The sequence below is a fragment of the Pan paniscus genome, chromosome 6 (assembly GCF_029289425.2).
Source record: "Pan paniscus chromosome 6, NHGRI_mPanPan1-v2.0_pri, whole genome shotgun sequence".
NCBI lineage: Eukaryota > Metazoa > Chordata > Mammalia > Primates > Hominidae > Pan > Pan paniscus.
This window is the reverse complement of record NC_073255.2, coordinates 100,796,801-100,816,667: the sequence shown is the minus strand read 5'-3', so window position 1 is coordinate 100,816,667 and position 19,867 is coordinate 100,796,801. Positions and strand designations below refer to the sequence as shown.

At 37.1% G+C, this 19,867-nt stretch overlaps 1 protein-coding gene across 4 annotated transcripts in view; it reads left to right on the top strand.

Annotated features, from left to right (window-relative positions):
• PCLO (piccolo presynaptic cytomatrix protein) overlaps positions 1-19,867 on the top strand; it is a 412,454-nt gene that overhangs the window by 196,910 nt on the left and 195,677 nt on the right. For 2 of the 4 annotated variants that reach the window (XM_055114599.3, XM_034964339.3), the window contains exons 4-6: positions 1,064-1,780; positions 10,607-15,689; positions 16,056-18,070. In XM_055114599.3, the coding sequence (XP_054970574.2) occupies positions 1,064-1,780; positions 10,607-15,689; positions 16,056-18,070 (7,815 nt within the window). The remainder of the gene's footprint in view (positions 1-1,063; positions 1,781-10,606; positions 15,690-16,055; positions 18,071-19,867) is intronic. The other 2 variants (XM_057302898.2, XM_057302897.2) reach the window with 2 other exon arrangements.

The following is a 19,867-nucleotide window of genomic DNA, read 5'->3' as shown; positions in this document are numbered from 1 at the left end:
ACCCTATTAGTTGATTTAGTGCGGGTGACCATGGCTTAGACACTGAAGAGCAGCAATATAAGAAAATGTTTGGCCAAGCACAGTAGCTCATGTCTCTAATCCCAGCATTTTGGGAGGCCAAGGGGGGCGGATCACCTGAGGTCGGGAGTTCAAGACCAGCCTGACCAACATGGAGAAACCCCATCTCTACTAAAAATAAAAAATTAGCCGGGCATGGGTGGCACGTGCCTGAATCCCAGGTACTCAGGAGGCTGAGGCAGGAGAATCGCTTGAACCCAGGAGGTGGAGGTTGCAGTGAGCCGAGATCGCACCATTGCACCCCAGCCTGGGCAAAAAAAAAAAAAAAAGAAAAAGAAAAGAAGAAAGAAAATGTTTTAGTCAGCAAATCAGGACACTCAGGGAAAAAGATACCAAATAATTGAGACTTGGAGTGCTTCTTATTCAACTGCATGAGGTAATGTGATTAGTATTAAGAATGAGATTATGTTCATAATCTGGAAGCAGAGGATTATGCACAAGTGATTCTTGAAAACTGTCTATACCTATAAAGCTCTACTCTGAAAGGTAGAACTATATTTGGCCCAAGTCAAGAGATAGGAGATAATAGGCTAAATCCTAAAAGAACTTTTGATTAATTGGTTATTATAAAGATAATTATTATGAAATGTAATAGTCTTTGAATAAATTTTGGATGAAAATACTAATTTTGAAGAAGCCAGGCCTTAAAATAATTTTATTTGGAACAAATGCAGATTTTTTTTCTTCCTGAAAATGAATATTTCTCTGGGTCCACGTTTAATGTAATTATTTCTCTTTCTTTTTCTCATTTAATGAAGATAGTGAATTGCTAGTCTCTAGAAATTCTATACATTTTTACAGTTCAAATAGCCTTTTTGTAATGTTTTAAAAAATTACTGCGTCATTGGATTTGGAAAACAGTGACCCACCTTCTCCATGTACAAAAACAGCAGATAGGAATTGCCAAATTTTCACTTTGGTAAAATCACAGAAACAGATACATTATAATACATTTAATCTGTTCATTGTAATTTTTTTCCCACAGATTCAAGAATGGCTTTGTTTAAATTGCCAAACCCAGAGAGCAATATCAGGACAGCTTGGAGACATACACAAAATGCCACCTGCACCATCAGGACCCAAAGCATCTCCTATGCCTGTTCCTACAGAATCATCATCTCAGAAAACAGCAGTGCCTCCCCAAGTAAAATTAGTGAAAAAGCAAGAACAAGAAGTAAAAACGGAAGCTGAAAAAGTCATTCTGGAAAAAGTAAAGGAAACACTATCAATGGAAAAAATTCCTCCTATGGTAACCACAGATCAAAAACAAGAAGAGAGTAAACTAGAGAAAGACAAAGCTTCAGCTCTTCAAGAAAAAAAGCCACTCCCTGAAGAAAAAAAACTAATCTCTGAAGAAGAAAAGATACGTTCTGAAGAAAAAAAGCCACTCCTAGAAGAAAAAAAGCCAACCCCTGAAGACAAAAAGCTACTCCCAGAGGCAAAAACATCAGCCCCAGAAGAACAAAAACATGACTTACTTAAATCTCAAGTACAAATTGCTGAAGAAAAGCTTGAAGGCAGAGTGGCTCCAAAGACAGTGCAAGAAGGGAAACAACCACAGACCAAGATGGAAGGTTTACCATCTGGCACACCTCAGAGTTTACCTAAAGAAGATGATAAGACAACCAAAACAATAAAAGAACAGCCACAGCCACCGTGTACAGCAAAACCTGATCAGGTGGAACCTGGGAAAGAAAAAACAGTAAGTTAAATTTTACTAACTTCTCACACTCTCATGTGTGAAATTACTAATTTTTAACCTAAGTATACAAGTTGCTCAATGGTAATTATATAAGTGAAGTTCCTCAAACAATGAATGACATTCTTAAAGAAGTATAACACTTGTTTGACTATAATGAAGAACTTTGGTCTTTTCACAGCTTTATGAAGTTTACATAAAGCATAAATACCACATTTATTTCCCTGTTTCTTATGCCTATCAAATAATCTATCAAAATCCTATGGAGTGATAAAGAAGTTATCTAGTTTTATTTATTTTCTCTACTATGGATATAAAAATCAATATCCCCCTTTAACATAAAGTAATGTGTCTTTATGTAAGTTTCTGTTTACTTAACCATTTGTTTACGTAAGAGTCAACAAGGTTTTATTTAATGTGTGGTCAGCCATAAAGTGATTGCAAAAAAAAAAAAAAAGAAAGAAAGAAAAAAGAAAAAAGGAAAAAAAAATGACGTAACTAAAATCCAAAGCAAAAGTCATTCTAAAATTTCACAAAGCAGTTTAATATTTAGCATGATTTTTAATATAATGTATCTGTTAGCAGTTTTATTCAATGTGTTTAATATTGAAAGGTTATTTATAATCAGCATAATTTGGAAAAATATTCTTTTCTTTTTCTTTAATGGAAAATTTTCATATAACCCATTTTAACCAGTATTTTCACAAGCAGTTACATCCTTTTCAGTGGAACTCTGATATTTTTTGGAGCTGTAAGAGATCTTACATTATACTTAATTGAATATGTTTAATTCACAGAGGACAGCAATGACTTACCAGGAAATTAAATAATTTAATAGTGTTAAAATTCCAACTAGAAACTATAGTTTGTTTCACTGTGATTCAATTGTGTTTTCTTTACAGTTTTAACACATGCTTACCAACCCATCTCTGCTATCTGATGCATCACACATTGTCTAAGTAAATCCTGGTCTCCTTTCATTAAATGAGTTTGATCAGAGTCAAAAAGATGCCTATATATAGTCTCCATTCTAATGATTGAATCTAGCCACCGCCACCACCACCAATTGCTTCTTCCAGCTAACCTTTGCAGAGCTTGATGCTTGGTACTGTTTGTCCCTTTGTGAAACTTTCTGTGGCTTTCATGGCCCTCTACTTTCCTTCTCTTTTTGTCTTTCTGATCATACTTTATGAAATCTACTTTGACTAACTCTTTGATTTATCTTTGCAAAGTCCAGATGATTTTCCTTGTTTTGTTTTGAGTTCTGTCTTTGTTCCTCCTATGGGAGCTACATGAACAATTTTTGAATCCACTTATGTACCTCTTGTCCCTCTTTTGAGTGTCAGACCTCCATTTTCAAGTACCTAGTCAGTAGTTCTACTTCAAAGCCTCTCTGTAAATGCAAACTCAATATGTCTGACTCTTTTCCACTTCTCTGTAGAAACAGTTTCTGCTTGTAACTTTCTGTTTCACCATCAAGCACCTGTCTCCTGTCTCCCAGTTACTCATCTTCTGAGTGATCTCAGGTCTCTTCTTACCTGTCCTTTGTTCTCCACAATGAAGGTATCACACTTCTGTCTATTAACTCCTGTTCCTCAGGGCACTACCTTACTTACTGCTTTCATGACCTTTTGCCAATTATTTGAGCAATCTAATTACTGGTTAGAATGCCTTCCTTTTCTCCCTTCTCCAGTCTATAGCTGTCAGGTCAATGTTTTCTAGGGTTCAGATAATTGAACTCCATCACTCAGATGTTCCTAACGATTCCCTATTGTGTTTTAAATATATTCCAAACAAGAAGTTTTCAAATATTTTCCTGAATGCAGTACTTTTTTCTTTTATTTTATAACTTTTTCACTTTCTTTTTATTATACTTTTTCTTTCGTTATACAACCTCAATATGTGTATATGTATTTATAAATTTTATGTATGCACTATTTTACTAATATTTACCTTATAAAACATTCACAAAGAATAGAGAATAACTCAGTGAAATAAACTAAAATTACCATTGTTATTATATTTATTTAAATGCAGATAGTAAATACAGGTACATTTGATCACCTTAAAAGGTGTTTAATAATGATATTTTAGAGAGAGCACCGATTATGTTTTAATATTTTTTAAGATCTTGGTGTACAATTTTATGATACAGTTATTTGAAATCCAGCTTCAAAGTTAAGCTTATTTTGATGCTTGGATGTTCAGTTTTAATGGCTATTCAGAGCAGAAAAAAAAGATAATTAAAAAGTATATGCTAGAAATGAAAGAAGTAGCTCACAGTTTGTTCTCACTATGTATTGCTACCTTTTTTTTTAAGTGTGGATTGGAAACCAATTATGAAAAAAAGAATTGGCAATTGCACAAATAAGTGTTAACCTTCCTTAATACCAATCATTTGTGTTTGTTAACTATCAGAAAATGTGGGGATTTTAAAATACTTTTTCAACAAATGATTTTAAAACCCATTGCATTTCTTTGTCTAGAAGGTTTTTAAACAGATTAAAATATTCTGTTTTAAAGTTTGTTAAATAAGCAGACACGATAACTTTTCAAAGTGACATTATTTTGTATAGCATAATCATATGATAATTTCCAAATATTTATCTTCAAAGAGCTGTTTCCACATTATAATTTTCTCAAAGAAACAGGTATTGTTTATTTTGCTTTAAATATATAATACCCAGCATATTGCTGACAACTAGTGTTTATTTTCTTGCTATCTAATAAGTATTGTATTACTGAAAAACACTTGCAATCCTCTATTTTTAAGAAAGGATCAAATCTTCACATTCTGCAGCTTTTTAACTAATTTTCCATGAGGTAAACAGTAAATATCTGTGTCATGGTCAAAAATAATGTCATATTCTCTGTCTCAGTACAAAATAAATATTCTTCAAAATATAAAGGTCTTATTAGTATACAGTGTACTATATCAGTAATATCTTGAGGCAGTCTGTCTAATTCTGGCTTACTTGTAATGAATAAATGTTTTTCACATGTACTGCCATCTCCCTAACCTTATTCTTTAAAATTATAATTCCAATCAGAGAAATTACTTCTCAATTTTTAATATTTTTTATTTTAAAAATACACATTTTTTGAATTAAACAAATCACTCTACATTGAGGCTTCATTGGTACATTTTTCCTTGAGGGTTCACAATAGTAATTCTTAAACTATTTTATTATTAATTTAAGAGAAACAGGGAATATTATGAACTGAGTATGTAAAGAAATCTCCATAGTTGGGTTATATTATTATTAGATCTTTTGCTACTTAATTTGTTCTAATAATTTTTTCCCAAACCTTCCACAATTATTTCTTTGTTTCTTCCAACAACATTTGCTGACAAAGGAATGTAGTTTGATTTGTCACTATATTGATTCCACATATTACTTTAGTAATTTTTTCATGGCCAAAAATAAAAAACATTTCCCCATCTGTCATGTGATTTTTCTTATTGAGAAAGAAAATTCAAAAGAAGATTCCAGATGGTTATTATTGAAATTAGTGAAAACTTATAAAGTACTAGAAAACTTATTTGCTGAAAATTACAGAGGTTTGTGATAGTGTCATAATACCACTGGCTTTGATTCAAAGCACGTTCTGTATTTAGGGTAAGGTTTGTTATTAGCAATAATAGATGCAGAAACAGATTTCAAATAGCTTTCCTGATAATGTCAAGCATTTTTTACTAACTTCAAGTCAGATCTGATTTAATTTGATGATCACTGTTCTCACCTTGTTATGAAAACTGATGAAAAGCTTGTAACAATATGAAAAGTGTCAACTTTCTTGTGAGTGCATGTGTGTATTTCTTACATTACTAGTTTGATCTTTAACAAATGATTTTTTTTGCAGAATTTTTTTCTACTACTTAGCTATTATAGGAAAGCTGGTTTAGTTAAAACTAGGTGATCTATTGTAACTACAAACCATAAATCTGCATAACTGAACAATAAACTTCAACATAAAGGTGAGCAAGTGAAGTGGTTGCCTCACTGTAACTTCTCTTTATAGTTGGTTGCCTCATTATAACTTCCAGCCTTCTCCCAGGATTCCTCACAGACCATGTGACCAACTGACATGACAAGTAAGATAATAGTATTGTCCATCTATTGATTAAATATTAGTGCAGTTTAATTTATCCTGTATTTTGGATTTAAAAATACAACTAAAATCCTAGTGTCTTCTCATTGTATTCCACTAAAGCACTTTGCATAGATAGCTTCCAGGGTATGTGCACGCCACAGTGGAGACTCCTGTCTAAATGGCTTAGTTGGCTTTCTCAGCCTTCTGGAATCTGGCTCCAGCACAACTTTCAAGCAACCGCTAACATTCCCCATGGGGAAAAATTAAAGAAAAACAGCCAAATATGCCTTTGTGTGATTCCTGAACAAAGCTTGTGCTTTCTCCTTTCTGAACCTGTTCTCAGTTTTTCTACGTGCACTGATGCTGCACCTTCACATCAACTGTGTCAGAAAAAATCCCACCTGAACCTCCAGACCACTTTGCTAGCATGACTTCCATGAGTCTGCCCTTCTATTCCCTAGTGGTAGTCAGTTTTCCTGATGCAGAATTTTCTGCAATGATTAATTTATTAATTAGTTTTTATTTACAGTCAAAACAATACTCTTAATTTACCTCTTACTATTCTGGCTGCTATGTTAAGTACTTCCTTATACAATTATTGATAAGGTTAATATTATGATAGCTTTAGTAAAGATGGGGAAACTGAATTTCTGTGCCCAAGATCACATAGCTGGAAGGCAGAAGTACTAGAATTATAGTCCAGCTCTGATTACAAAGACTGTGCCCTCACCCACTGCACAAGATGTTTTTTCCTATGACACTTTTAGAATACTGCCTTTTCATTATTATAATTATCCATCTCTCTTAGCAACCCTCACTGCTATACCAAACACTTGGTATAATATTTTACTCTATTTATATATGTGTATTATTTAATCATTCATCTAGCTGTCATTTGTGTCATTCATATTATTATAGTACATTGTTTACATTTCTTTGTTGCCACATCATTTTATCACTTCATTCATTCCTATCTTTCAAAATGTTTGTTGAATAGCATTAAAATTAATCCTGAAGTATAACAATTTGAAAATTACATACACATTTTTAAATTTTTAGTTTAATATTTTAAAAGTCATATTGCTATAGAATTTTATCTTTTTACTTATATACACAAACATAATACTGTTTAAATCTTTATTTGATATAGTACACTAAAATACTCTCCTCATAGAAACCAAACTTGGAACATTCTTCAGCAGGTACTTTTATTTCTGGTTAAAATGATATGAGGGTTAGTATTCAAGTTACATATAGCCAATAAGTGGCTGCCTAATCAGAAATGATGAAAAATAATAATGTTTTCTGTAGTGAGGAGGACTCCCATATTATAGTGCTTAGATGAGAGCATCTGATCTTTCACTCCAGGTCCAGTGAATTTTATTGGCTTAATTTTGTTTGGAGTGTTTCAAACACTCAAATCAGTAATCTGCATTAATGTAAACTTTATGTAAATTATTGAAGATTTGCATTCATTGTTTAATTTTAGCCCGTCAAAATAAATGGAAAATTAAACAAAAACTTAACACTGCATCCTTTCTTTGCACAGTTTTATATGTCATCTAGAATTCAGTTCTTTAACAATATTCAAAAAATATTCTGTTTGCCTTCAATATGGAAGGCTTTTGTGAAAAGAGCAAAACCAAATTTGGCAGTGCAGATATGTCTTGGCACATTCTCCACTACTAGTGAAGGCCTCAAGATACACCACCATGGGAAGAGATCCAAATGGGGCTCCGATCGTCACTGCCTCTCAGTGACCAGTCTGCAGCTCAATAAATGGCAGGGGGTTATTGGAAGGGAAAGGAAAAAAAGCCTGGAGAGTAAACACTTTGCCAACTTGCCACCTTATAATATGCAAAAGTTATTTAGGGGAAAAAAATCATTGCAGCATCACCACCGTAGGTAAACAATGATGAAATCCTGTGAGGAGTGTGGAGGGAGGAGACCAGGCAGTGAGTGAGAGGAGGAATAAGTGGGTAAGACGTGGTGCTGAGTGAAGAAGAAAAGCATGAACACAAGGAAAAGGCACATAAGGGAGATTGCAGGGCTGGTATTTTGATATTTATGTGTATTAATCTTCTGTCTAATGTCACTTAATTTCCCTTGTTACATTATATAAGTCTGGTCCTAATCTGTTTTGTATAATATCAGTAGAACCTTCAGAATCCATTATATAAAACCGTAACTTTTTAAATGGTCCTCTGAATTGTTACATATAACCATGGTCACATTTCTTTCATATATGCATGTTTTATGACATTGTTACATATTTTAATATATGTAGACACAAAATAAAGAATACACATGGCCAGGCACGGTGGCTCACGCCTGTAATCCCAGGATTTTGGGAGGCCGAGGTGGGCGGATCACGAGGTCAGGAGTTCGAGATCAGCCTAACCAACATGGTGAAACCCGTCTCTACTAAAAATACAAAAATTAGCCAGGCGTGGTGGCACATGCCTGTAATCCCAGCTACTCAGGAGGCTGAGGCAGGAGAATGGCTTGAACCCAGGAGGCGGAGGTGGCAGTGAGCCAAGATCGAGCCACTGCACTTCAGCCTGGGTGACAGAGCGTGACTCCATCTAAAAAAAAATAGTAAGAAGAAAAATAAGAATACACATGACATTATCAAAGTTTGATTGTGAAAGATCATTTTCTTGACCTTTTATTCACAAGGAGCTTAAGTACCCCACCCCCATCATGATGGTGTTTACTGTAACTCAGTAAAGGGAGGATGGGGCTAGGGTTAAAAAAAGATAAACAAGGAAGGACATAGAAATTATACTGAATTCCAAAAAATATGCTCTGGAATTTTCTGGGATGTAATGAAATGGAAATGTCTCTCCACTGTAACCATCCAGAAAACATTTATTAGAAGGCAGCTTCACCATTGCTTGCCACTTCAATATGAGAAAGGAGCTGAAATGAGTTAAGTGCTCATCAACCGTCCTGCTATAGTCTCACAACTGCAGATAAGAAATTCTTTACTGGAAAGACATTCAAATTGGTACAGTATAGTTAATTCTAGGTGCACACTGAAGAGTAGGCATTAGTTTTTGCACTAAAGTTGTTAAGAATATATCACACTGTCTTTTTTAATTGAGTAACATTGTAAATTCAGCAAAATCATTTTACCCTGTAATATGCTCAGGATAGATCATTGACCATGCATAATAAAGGTATATATTTAGATGAAAATGAATGTAAAATGAGCATCAAGCCAACACTATTTATATTTGATAACTCTAACTAGAAAAAGGAGAAGAAAAGAAGGAGGGAGGGAAGGATGGGGAGAGGGAGGGAGGAAAGGAAGGAAGGAAGGAGGAAGGAAGGAAGAAGGGAGGAAGGAAGGAAGAAGGAAGGAAGGATGAAGGAAGGAAGGGTGAAGGAAGGAGTATGTTTGTTGTGCAACCTTACATCTGTTTACTTGGGCCATAGTTAGATCAGAAGAGCTCATCAACACACACTGAAAATATTGAGACAGTACAAGATACAGACTTAGTGGAATTAAGGTGGCCTCACAGGCTAGAATGAGCTATAGCATGCTCTTAGGCAGCTGTTCCCCTAACCCCTCCTTTCTGTAGGCTGTGAGACTATTGTGACACTCTCCTTTAAACAGGACAACTAACTGAATCAGTTTTATTTTGCTCATATATATTTTTAATTAGCAAAAAAGTCTTTATGCAACAAGTCTCTATATTTAATGTTTATTTAAGGCCTCTCTGATTCTTGAGTCGAAATTGTTGTCATGGCATCATCATAGCCCAAGAAAGGCAACAAGTTCAAGGTTGTGGTGTGTTGCTAAGGGTCCCAGATCTCTGGAAAGCCCATGCTCCCGCTCACAAAAGCTATTTATTGTTTAAGGAAGCTGCTTTTCAAGGTAAAACAAGATTTCAAAATCAGAAGGTATTTGTAAGTGACATTAGTGAAACACCTTTGAGATGAGATGCTGAAGATAAATGTGATTAACAACTCTATAGAAATAACAGCTGGATATTTCTCTTTAACTGAACCGATGAGTCAGACCAATTATTGTATAACTTTTTCAAAGTACATAATTTCTAAACATTCATTCCAAGTGATGTAGAGTAATGATAATAACAATAATACCAAGTATATATAGTGTTTCATAACTTTCAAAATGTCTCTTAAAAGCAGTGCCTTGTTTGAATCATTTGACAAGAATGATAAAAAAATTATTTGTGGTACATGGCATATATGTTATTATGACATGTTACTTGCTTTTTTTTGTTTAATAAATTCTCCAACATCCCTTACAACTTGCAGCCAGGCACAAAGCCCGTTGTCTGATGCTTTCTTGAACTTTACCTGACCTCATAATCCAAAAGTATAAATTATGTTAATAGAAAATTTATCTTTAAATATATTCATCACAATTTATAAACTTTATCCTAAAGCAAATTTATTGAGAAAAGTAATCATATTTTTGAGGGAAAATGACATTGAAATGTGAAAAGGTAGAGTATTTATGAAAGAAGATCAAATATCATTGAGAATTGACATTTAATGAAATTTAGTTTAAATGGAAACTAACCTTATCAACGCATATCAACAATATTTTTATCAAACTTTTAAAAAATACTGAGATATGGTTGAAAAAATTTTCCAAAATTATTTTTCAGTTCCTAATAGTTATTTGGTAGTAATGGAGAGGCCATGTTTTTTGTTTAACCATGTTAAGTTTTCCTGTATCTTTATCTCCTTGCTTAGGAAAAGGAAGATGAGAAATCAGACACCTCAAGTTCTCAGCAGCCTAAAAGCCCCCAAGGTCTGAGCGACACGGGATATTCTTCCGATGGAATATCAAGCTCACTTGGTGAAATTCCAAGTCTTATTCCAACTGATGAAAAGGATATTCTCAAGGGACTCAAAAAGGACTCTTTTTCACAAGAAAGCAGCCCTTCCAGCCCCTCAGATTTGGCTAAGTTAGAAAGTACAGTCCTATCTATTTTGGAAGCTCAAGCAAGTACACTTGCTGATGAAAAGTCAGAAAAGAAAACACAACCCCATGAAGTTTCTCCTGAACAGCCTAAAGACCAAGAGAAAACTCAGAGTTTATCTGAAACCTTGGAAATTACTATTTCAGAAGAGGAGATCAAAGAGAGTCAAGAAGAAAGGAAAGACACTTTTAAAAAAGATAGCCAACAAGATATTCCTTCCAGCAAGGACCATAAAGAGAAGTCTGAGTTTGTTGATGACATAACTACTAGAAGAGAGCCTTATGATTCAGTTGAAGAGAGTAGTGAAAGTGAAAACTCACCTGTTCCACAAAGAAAACGAAGAACTAGTGTTGGCTCATCAAGCAGTGATGAGTATAAACAGGAAGACAGCCAAGGATCAGGGGAAGAGGAGGACTTCATTCGAAAACAAATCATAGAAATGAGTGCTGATGAAGATGCTTCAGGTTCTGAAGATGATGAGTTCATCAGAAACCAGCTCAAAGAGATTAGTAGCAGTACTGAGAGCCAGAAGAAGGAAGAAACAAAGGGAAAAGGCAAAATAACAGCAGGGAAACACAGACGACTGACTCGAAAAAGTAGCACAAGCATTGATGAAGATGCAGGAAGACGTCACTCATGGCATGATGAAGACGATGAAGCATTTGATGAAAGTCCTGAACTTAAATACAGAGAAACTAAAAGTCAGGAAAGTGAAGAACTTGTAGTTGCTGGAGGAGGAGGGCTACGCCGATTTAAAACAATTGAGCTCAACAGTACAATAGCAGATAAATATTCTGCAGAGTCATCACAGAAAAAAACAAGTTTGTATTTTGATGAAGAGCCAGAATTGGAAATGGAAAGCCTGACAGACTCACCTGAAGATAGGTCAAGGGGAGAGGGATCTTCGAGTCTGCATGCTTCCAGCTTCACTCCTGGTACATCCCCTACATCAGTATCATCACTTGATGAGGACAGTGACAGTAGCCCGAGTCACAAAAAAGGCGAGAGCAAACAGCAACGCAAAGCTCGGCACAGACCACATGGCCCTCTTTTGCCTACTATTGAAGATTCTTCAGAGGAAGAAGAATTGAGAGAGGAAGAAGAATTATTAAAGGAGCAAGAAAAGCAGAGGGAAATAGAACAGCAACAAAGAAAGAGTTCTAGTAAAAAATCAAAGAAAGACAAAGATGAACTTCGAGCTCAGAGAAGAAGGGAAAGGCCAAAGACACCACCTAGTAATCTCTCTCCCATTGAAGATGCATCTCCGACAGAAGAGTTACGTCAGGCTGCAGAAATGGAGGAGCTCCATAGATCTTCTTGTTCTGAATATTCACCTAGCATAGAGTCAGACCCAGAAGGTTTTGAAATAAGCCCGGAAAAAATAATAGAAGTACAAAAAGTTTATAAATTGCCCACAGCTGTTTCATTATACTCACCAACAGATGAGCAATCTATTATGCAGAAAGAAGGTAGCCAAAAGGCGTTAAAAAGTGCTGAGGAGATGTATGAAGAAATGATGCATAAAACACACAAATACAAAGCTTTTCCAGCTGCAAATGAACGAGATGAAGTGTTTGAAAAAGAGCCTTTGTATGGTGGGATGCTAATAGAGGATTATATTTATGAATCTTTAGTAGAAGATACGTACAATGGATCGGTAGATGGCAGTCTGCTAACAAGGCAAGAAGAAGAAAATGGATTTATGCAGCAGAAAGGAAGAGAGCAAAAGATAAGACTTTCAGAACAGATTTATGAAGATCCTATGCAGAAAATTACAGACCTCCAGAAAGAGTTTTATGAGTTAGAAAGCTTACATTCTGTTGTGCCTCAGGAAGATATTGTTTCAAGCTCTTTTATCATCCCAGAAAGCCATGAGATAGTGGACCTGGGTACTATGGTAACTTCTACAGAAGAAGAAAGGAAACTACTAGATGCTGATGCTGCCTATGAAGAACTTATGAAGAGGCAACAGATGCAATTAACACCTGGATCTAGCCCAACCCAGGCCCCCATTGGTGAGGATATGACAGAGTCCACCATGGACTTTGACAGAATGCCAGATGCCTCTTTGACATCAAGTGTTATCTCAGGAGCGTCTCTTACAGATTCGACCAGCAGTGCAACACTCTCTATCCCAGATGTTAAAATAACCCAACATTTTTCAACAGAAGAAATTGAGGATGAATATGTAACCGATTATACAAGAGAAATTCAAGAGATAATTGCCCATGAATCGCTGATTTTGACCTACTCGGAGCCTTCAGAAAGTGCTACATCTGTCCCACCCTCTGACACACCTTCTCTCACATCATCTGTTTCTTCGGTCTGTACCACAGATAGCTCTTCACCCATTACTACCCTGGATAGCATAACCACAGTTTATACAGAGCCAGTGGACATGATAACTAAACTTGAAGATTCTGAGGAAATTTCTTCATCAACTTACTTTCCAGGCAGCATTATAGACTATCCAGAAGAAATAAGTGTATCTTTAGATCGGACTGCCACACCAGATGGTAGAGCTAGTGCTGATCATATTGTTATTTCCTTATCTGATATGGCATCTTCTATCATAGAATCTGTAGTACCTAAACCTGAAGGGCCAGTTGCTGACACTATTTCTACTGACTTACCTATATCTGAAAAGGACCCAGTGAAGAAAGCCAAGAAGGAAACTGGGAATGGAATCATTCTGGAAGTTTTGGAAGCTTACAGAGATAAAAAGGAGTTGGAGGCCGAACTAACAAAAAGTAGCTTATCCGAAACCGTGTTTGATCACCCACCTTCTTCTGTAATAGCCCTTCCAATGAAAGAGCAGCTTTCAACTACATACTTTACATCTGGAGAGACCTTTGGTCAGGAAAAACCTGCATCTCAGTTACCATCTGGCAGTCCTTCTGTTTCCTCTCTTCCAGCTAAACCTCGCCCATTCTTTAGAAGTTCTTCTTTGGATATATCAGCTCAACCTCCTCCCCCTCCTCCCCCTCCCCCTCCTCCTCCTCCTCCACCACCACCCCCTCCTCCCCCACCACTTCCTCCACCAACTTCACCTAAGCCAACTATTCTTCCTAAAAAAAAGTTAACAGTTGCAGCTCCAGTGACTACAGCTACACCTCTGTTTGATGCTGTTACTACTCTAGAGACCACAGCTGTTCTGAGAAGTAATGGATTACCTGTTACAAGAATATGTACCACTGCACCTCCTCCTGTTCCTCCTAAGCCATCTTCAATTCCATCTGGACTTGTATTTACCCACAGGCCTGAGCCAAGCAAACCTCCAATCGCCCCCAAACCAGTGATTCCTCAGCTTCCAACAACTACACAAAAACCAACAGATATACACCCCAAACCAACAGGCCTATCTTTAACTTCAAGTATGACCTTAAATTTAGTGACTTCAGCAGATTATAAATTGCCTTCCCCTACCTCCCCACTTTCCCCACACTCCAACAAGTCTTCACCAAGATTTTCCAAATCCCTCACAGAAACTTATGTAGTTATTACATTGCCATCTGAACCAGGGACTCCAACAGATTCTTCTGCTAGTCAAGCAATTACCAGTTGGCCCTTGGGATCACCCTCCAAAGATCTGGTTTCTGTTGAACCTGTGTTTTCTGTAGTTCCTCCTGTGACAGCTGTAGAAATTCCAGTTTCTTCAGAACAGACCTTCTACATCTCTGGAGCTTTACAGACATTTTCTGCTACCCCTGTCATAGCACCCTCTTCATTTCAAGCAGCTCCCACATCAGTTACACAGTTTCTCACTACTGAAGTTTCCAAGACTGAGGTTTCAGCAACCAGAAGTGCAGCTCCTAGTGTTGGTCTCAGCAGCATTTCCATAACAATTCCTCCAGAGCCTCTTGCTCTAGATAACATACATTTAGAGAAGCCTCAGTATAAAGAAGATGGAAAATTGCAATTTGTTGGTGATGCAATTGATTTGCGTACAGTACCAAAGGTAGAAGTTAAAACAACTGATAAATGTATTGATCTTTCTGCTTCTACAATGGATGTGAAAAGGCAGATCACAGCAAATGAAGTTTATGGGAAACAAATTAGTGCTGTCCAACCCTCTATTATAAATCTTAGTGTGACATCATCAATAGTGACTCCTGTATCTCTGGCCACTGAGACAGTGACCTTTGTCACATGCACAGCTAGTGCAAGTTACACTACAGGCACAGAAAGCCTAGTGGGTGCAGAACATGCAATGACAACACCACTCCAGCTTACAACATCAAAGCATGCTGAGCCCCCATACAGGATACCAAGTGACCAGGTCTTTCCTATAGCTAGGGAAGAAGCACCAATAAACTTATCTCTAGGTACTCCAGCACATGCAGTGACATTGGCTATTACAAAACCTGTCACTGTGCCTCCTGTTGGTGTCACAAATGGATGGACTGATAGCACCGTATCCCAGGGGATCACTGATGGGGAAGTAGTGGATCTCAGTACAACCAAGTCTCACAGAACAGTCGTAACAATGGATGAGTCTACTTCAAGTGTGATGACCAAAATAATAGAAGATGATGAAAAACCAGTTGATTTAACCGCAGGGAGAAGAGCTGTGTGCTGTGATGTGGTTTATAAATTACCATTTGGAAGGAGCTGCACAGCACAGCAGCCTGCAACTACTCTTCCTGAGGATCGTTTTGGTTATAGGGATGACCACTATCAGTATGATCGATCAGGGCCATATGGTTATAGAGGGATTGGGGGAATGAAGCCTTCCATGTCTGACACAAATTTAGCAGAAGCTGGACATTTTTTCTATAAAAGTAAGAATGCTTTTGATTATTCTGAAGGAACTGACACAGCAGTAGATCTGACTTCAGGGAGAGTTACTACAGGTCAGTACGATGTGGCAGCAGACCTTTCCTTGAAATATCATTATGGTGTTCCTCATCTCATTTCAGGATGAAAATGTGGCTTCTTTTCCAGTTTTGTTACTTTTTCTCTTTCTTTGGATGTTATAGCAGCATATTTTGGAGTACATGTGCGCTTTTGTTCCTTCATTTTAAAAAAAATTTGTTCTGCTCAAAATCACCTGCATGCGCCTGCATGTTCAACATTGCTTTCATTCCGCATCTAATTAGGTTACCCTGTGGATTTGCATGCAGTCTCATTCATTATGTTCATCAAGATGAGAGGGTTTTCAAACTCAAAAAGCATCATTCATTCTGGGAACTGGACTATAACTCTGCCCTGTATTTCAGGTGAGGTAATGGATTATTCAAGCAAGACTACAGGTCCATATCCAGAAACACGACAAGTCATTTCAGGAGCTGGGATTAGTACCCCACAGTATTCCACAGCAAGAATGACACCACCACCAGGACCCCAGTATTGTGTGGGGAGTGTTTTGAGGTCATCTAATGGTGTTGTCTATTCTTCAGTAGCAACTCCAACACCCTCTACATTTGCTATCACCACACAACCTGGCTCCATTTTCAGCACCACAGTGAGGGATTTGTCTGGTATTCATACGGCTGATGCAGTGACTTCATTACCTGCCATGCACCATAGCCAGCCAATGCCTAGATCATATTTTATAACAACAGGTGCATCTGAAACGGACATTGCAGTAACTGGTATTGATATCAGTGCCAGTTTGCAAACTATTACTATGGAGTCTCTTACTGCTGAGACGATAGACTCTGTTCCCACTTTAACCACAGCATCCGAAGTGTTTCCTGAAGTGGTGGGAGATGAAAGTGCTCTTTTAATTGTCCCTGAAGAAGATAAACAACAGCAGCAGCTAGACTTGGAGCGTGAGCTCCTGGAACTGGAGAAAATTAAGCAACAGCGCTTTGCTGAGGAATTGGAGTGGGAACGTCAGGAAATTCAAAGGTTCCGAGAACAAGAAAAGATCATGGTTCAGAAAAAGTTGGAGGAGCTGCAGTCTATGAAGCAACACCTTCTCTATCAGCAAGAAGAAGAGCGGCAAGCCCAGTTCATGATGAGGCAGGAGACGTTAGCTCAGCAACAGTTACAGCTTGAGCAGATCCAACAGCTGCAACAACAGCTTCACCAGCAGCTGGAGGAGCAAAAGATTCGGCAGATCTACCAGTATAACTATGACCCTTCTGGAACTGCTTCTCCACAAACCACTACAGAGCAGGCAATTTTGGAAGGTCAGTATGCTGCTCCGGAAGGCAGTCAATTTTGGGCAACTGAAGATGCAACCACCACAGCTTCAGCTGTTGTGGCAATTGAAATACCACAAAGCCAAGGATGGTACACCGTTCAGTCTGATGGTGTTACTCAGTACATTGCCCCACCTGGTATCCTGAGCACTGTTTCAGAAATACCTCTAACAGATGTTGTTGTGAAAGAGGAAAAACAACCCAAAAAGAGAAGTTCTGGAGCTAAAGTCCGAGGACAGTATGATGACATGGGAGAAAATATGACAGATGATCCCCGAAGTTTTAAAAAGATAGTGGACAGTGGTGTACAAACGGATGACGAAGATGCCACAGATCGGAGCTATGTGAGTAGGAGAAGGAGAACTAAAAAGAGTGTGGATACAAGCGTCCAAACTGATGATGAAGATCAGGATGAGTGGGATATGCCTACTAGATCAAGGAGGAAAGCTCGTGTAGGGAAATATGGTGACAGCATGACAGAGGCTGACAAGACCAAACCCCTTTCCAAAGTCTCCAGCATAGCAGTTCAAACGGTAGCAGAGATATCTGTGCAAACTGAACCAGTTGGAACCATAAGAACACCCTCCATACGGGCACGAGTGGATGCCAAGGTAGAAATAATTAAACACATTTCAGCACCTGAAAAGACTTACAAAGGGGGCAGTTTAGGATGTCAAACAGAAGCAGATTCAGACACACAAAGTCCTCAATATCTGAGTGCCACATCTCCACCCAAAGACAAGAAACGCCCAACACCTTTAGAGATTGGTTATTCATCTCACCTCCGGGCAGATTCCACAGTACAGCTGGCTCCTTCCCCACCCAAATCCCCCAAAGTCCTTTACTCACCCATCTCACCACTTTCACCAGGCAAAGCCTTAGAATCAGCCTTTGTACCTTATGAAAAACCCCTCCCTGATGATATAAGTCCACAGAAAGTACTGCATCCAGATATGGCTAAAGTTCCCCCAGCAAGTCCTAAGACAGCCAAGATGATGCAGCGTTCTATGTCTGACCCCAAGCCTCTGAGTCCAACAGCAGACGAAAGTTCCAGGGCTCCTTTTCAGTATACCGAGGGCTATACGGTAAGAGTGATTCTTTTCAGTTGGAAGGCAATGGATGAGTTATTAATCATGTGTTTCCAGACTTTTAGGAGGCAATCAGGCTCCTGGTACCTTAGAAACCTAATACTAGATTAGGGTGAAGATTATTGCCTTAGAAATTTACACTATATATGTGTATATGTGTGTGTGCGTGTGTGTGCGCACACGTGTGTGTGTGCGTGTGGGCGCTTGCATGTGTGTGTGTGCGTGTGTGTAGAAAACCATACATTCACTTAAAAATACCAAAGAAAGAAAACACATTATGTGAAGCAAAATGAGTTTATTATTTTAAGACAATGAAATTGAAAGTCTTATTCTTATATCGAAATCTCCCAAATATCAACTGTAGCTGTGATTTCAGTAAACATAATTAATATTCATTTTCAGGCATGATAGGAAACATTAAACAGATAATGCAAAAGGTGACTATGAATTTAGACCATGGATATTTAGTGGGAAAGCCCTTAGAAATTATCTGGTCAGTATCCTCTTCCTCCAGCCAGAATGTTTTCATTAAAAGGCTTGGAACACTTACTGGTCAAAAGAGAACATTTCTGAGGCAGGCAGATAAAAGTGTAATATAATCATCATAGTCCATCCATGCTTATTTTATTTCTGGCAACTTTATTAATCTAAACTCAGGTAAACCTTAGTCCTAGTGCTCACAGAAGCAAAAATAATTTTTCATGTTTCTTTGAATAATATAAATTAATTATTTTCAAATATATAGGTATGCTTCAAGGGGAGAAGAACATATACAGATGTATCTGTGAAGATCTCTATAACAGAGAATAAGAAATGTGCATAATCAGCTATAAAGCAGATATTTCCTACTTAAGAAAATCTAATATACATAACTATTCAGAAAGTGATTGATAGATATAATAGCTCAATTTAGAACAAGACTTCTGTTCAAATTAGAAGTTCCCCTAATGCATGATTACTGAGCTCTAGGTTTTGAACCCTGAAGTTTCTAAGTAGGTTTTTCTGAGATGGTGTTACATTTCCATTGACCCATATGTGTTAAACACTGGCTGTGGGCTGAAAAATATGTCACGATACATGACTGTAAGTCTACTTGTAGGTATATAGACATCAATGGTCATAATAGTAAATTATAAATTTATTTATGTTTTCTAGTTTTCTAGTAGAATTGCGTTATTACGGTTTTTTTTTTCTCAAAGTAGTATAAGCTAAAACTAAAACTGTCTTCATGTCAAGGAGAGAGGTAATAGCTGTAGAATCAGGAAACCTCTGTTGTATTGAGATTTCATCCAGTATACAGAGAATTATTTTATGCATAGTGTTGTTTCTGGAATTTAATCTATTAATATAGTTGAAAAGTGATTTTTAAGTTAGTTATATAATGTGTAGGTATATATTTTTATAGGTTTGGCCTAGAAATTCACTTAAAGAGTTATGTGAACAACTTTGAAATATGATTTTTGGCAGTATTTTCAAAGTAATAGTGAAGACTTCTGTCATTAGAAAGAACAGGCTTTCCAGGTGGAATATTGACTATTTACATAATATGTATCCCTGTACCCTTAATTCAAATGAGCTCAGCTAAAAAAGAGTCTCAAGTTATCAATATTTTTTTCCTCACAAAGTGTTCACTTTGGATTTGGAAATGTATCCACTTGGAAATTGATACAATGGGTTGTAAAGGTTGTATTACTGATTGTGTCAGAAATATTGATAAGCTAATCATAAAGGAAGTTGAATAGAATTACCAAATAATACCCAGAATCTGAAAAACCCTAGGCGTTTTGAGCCTCA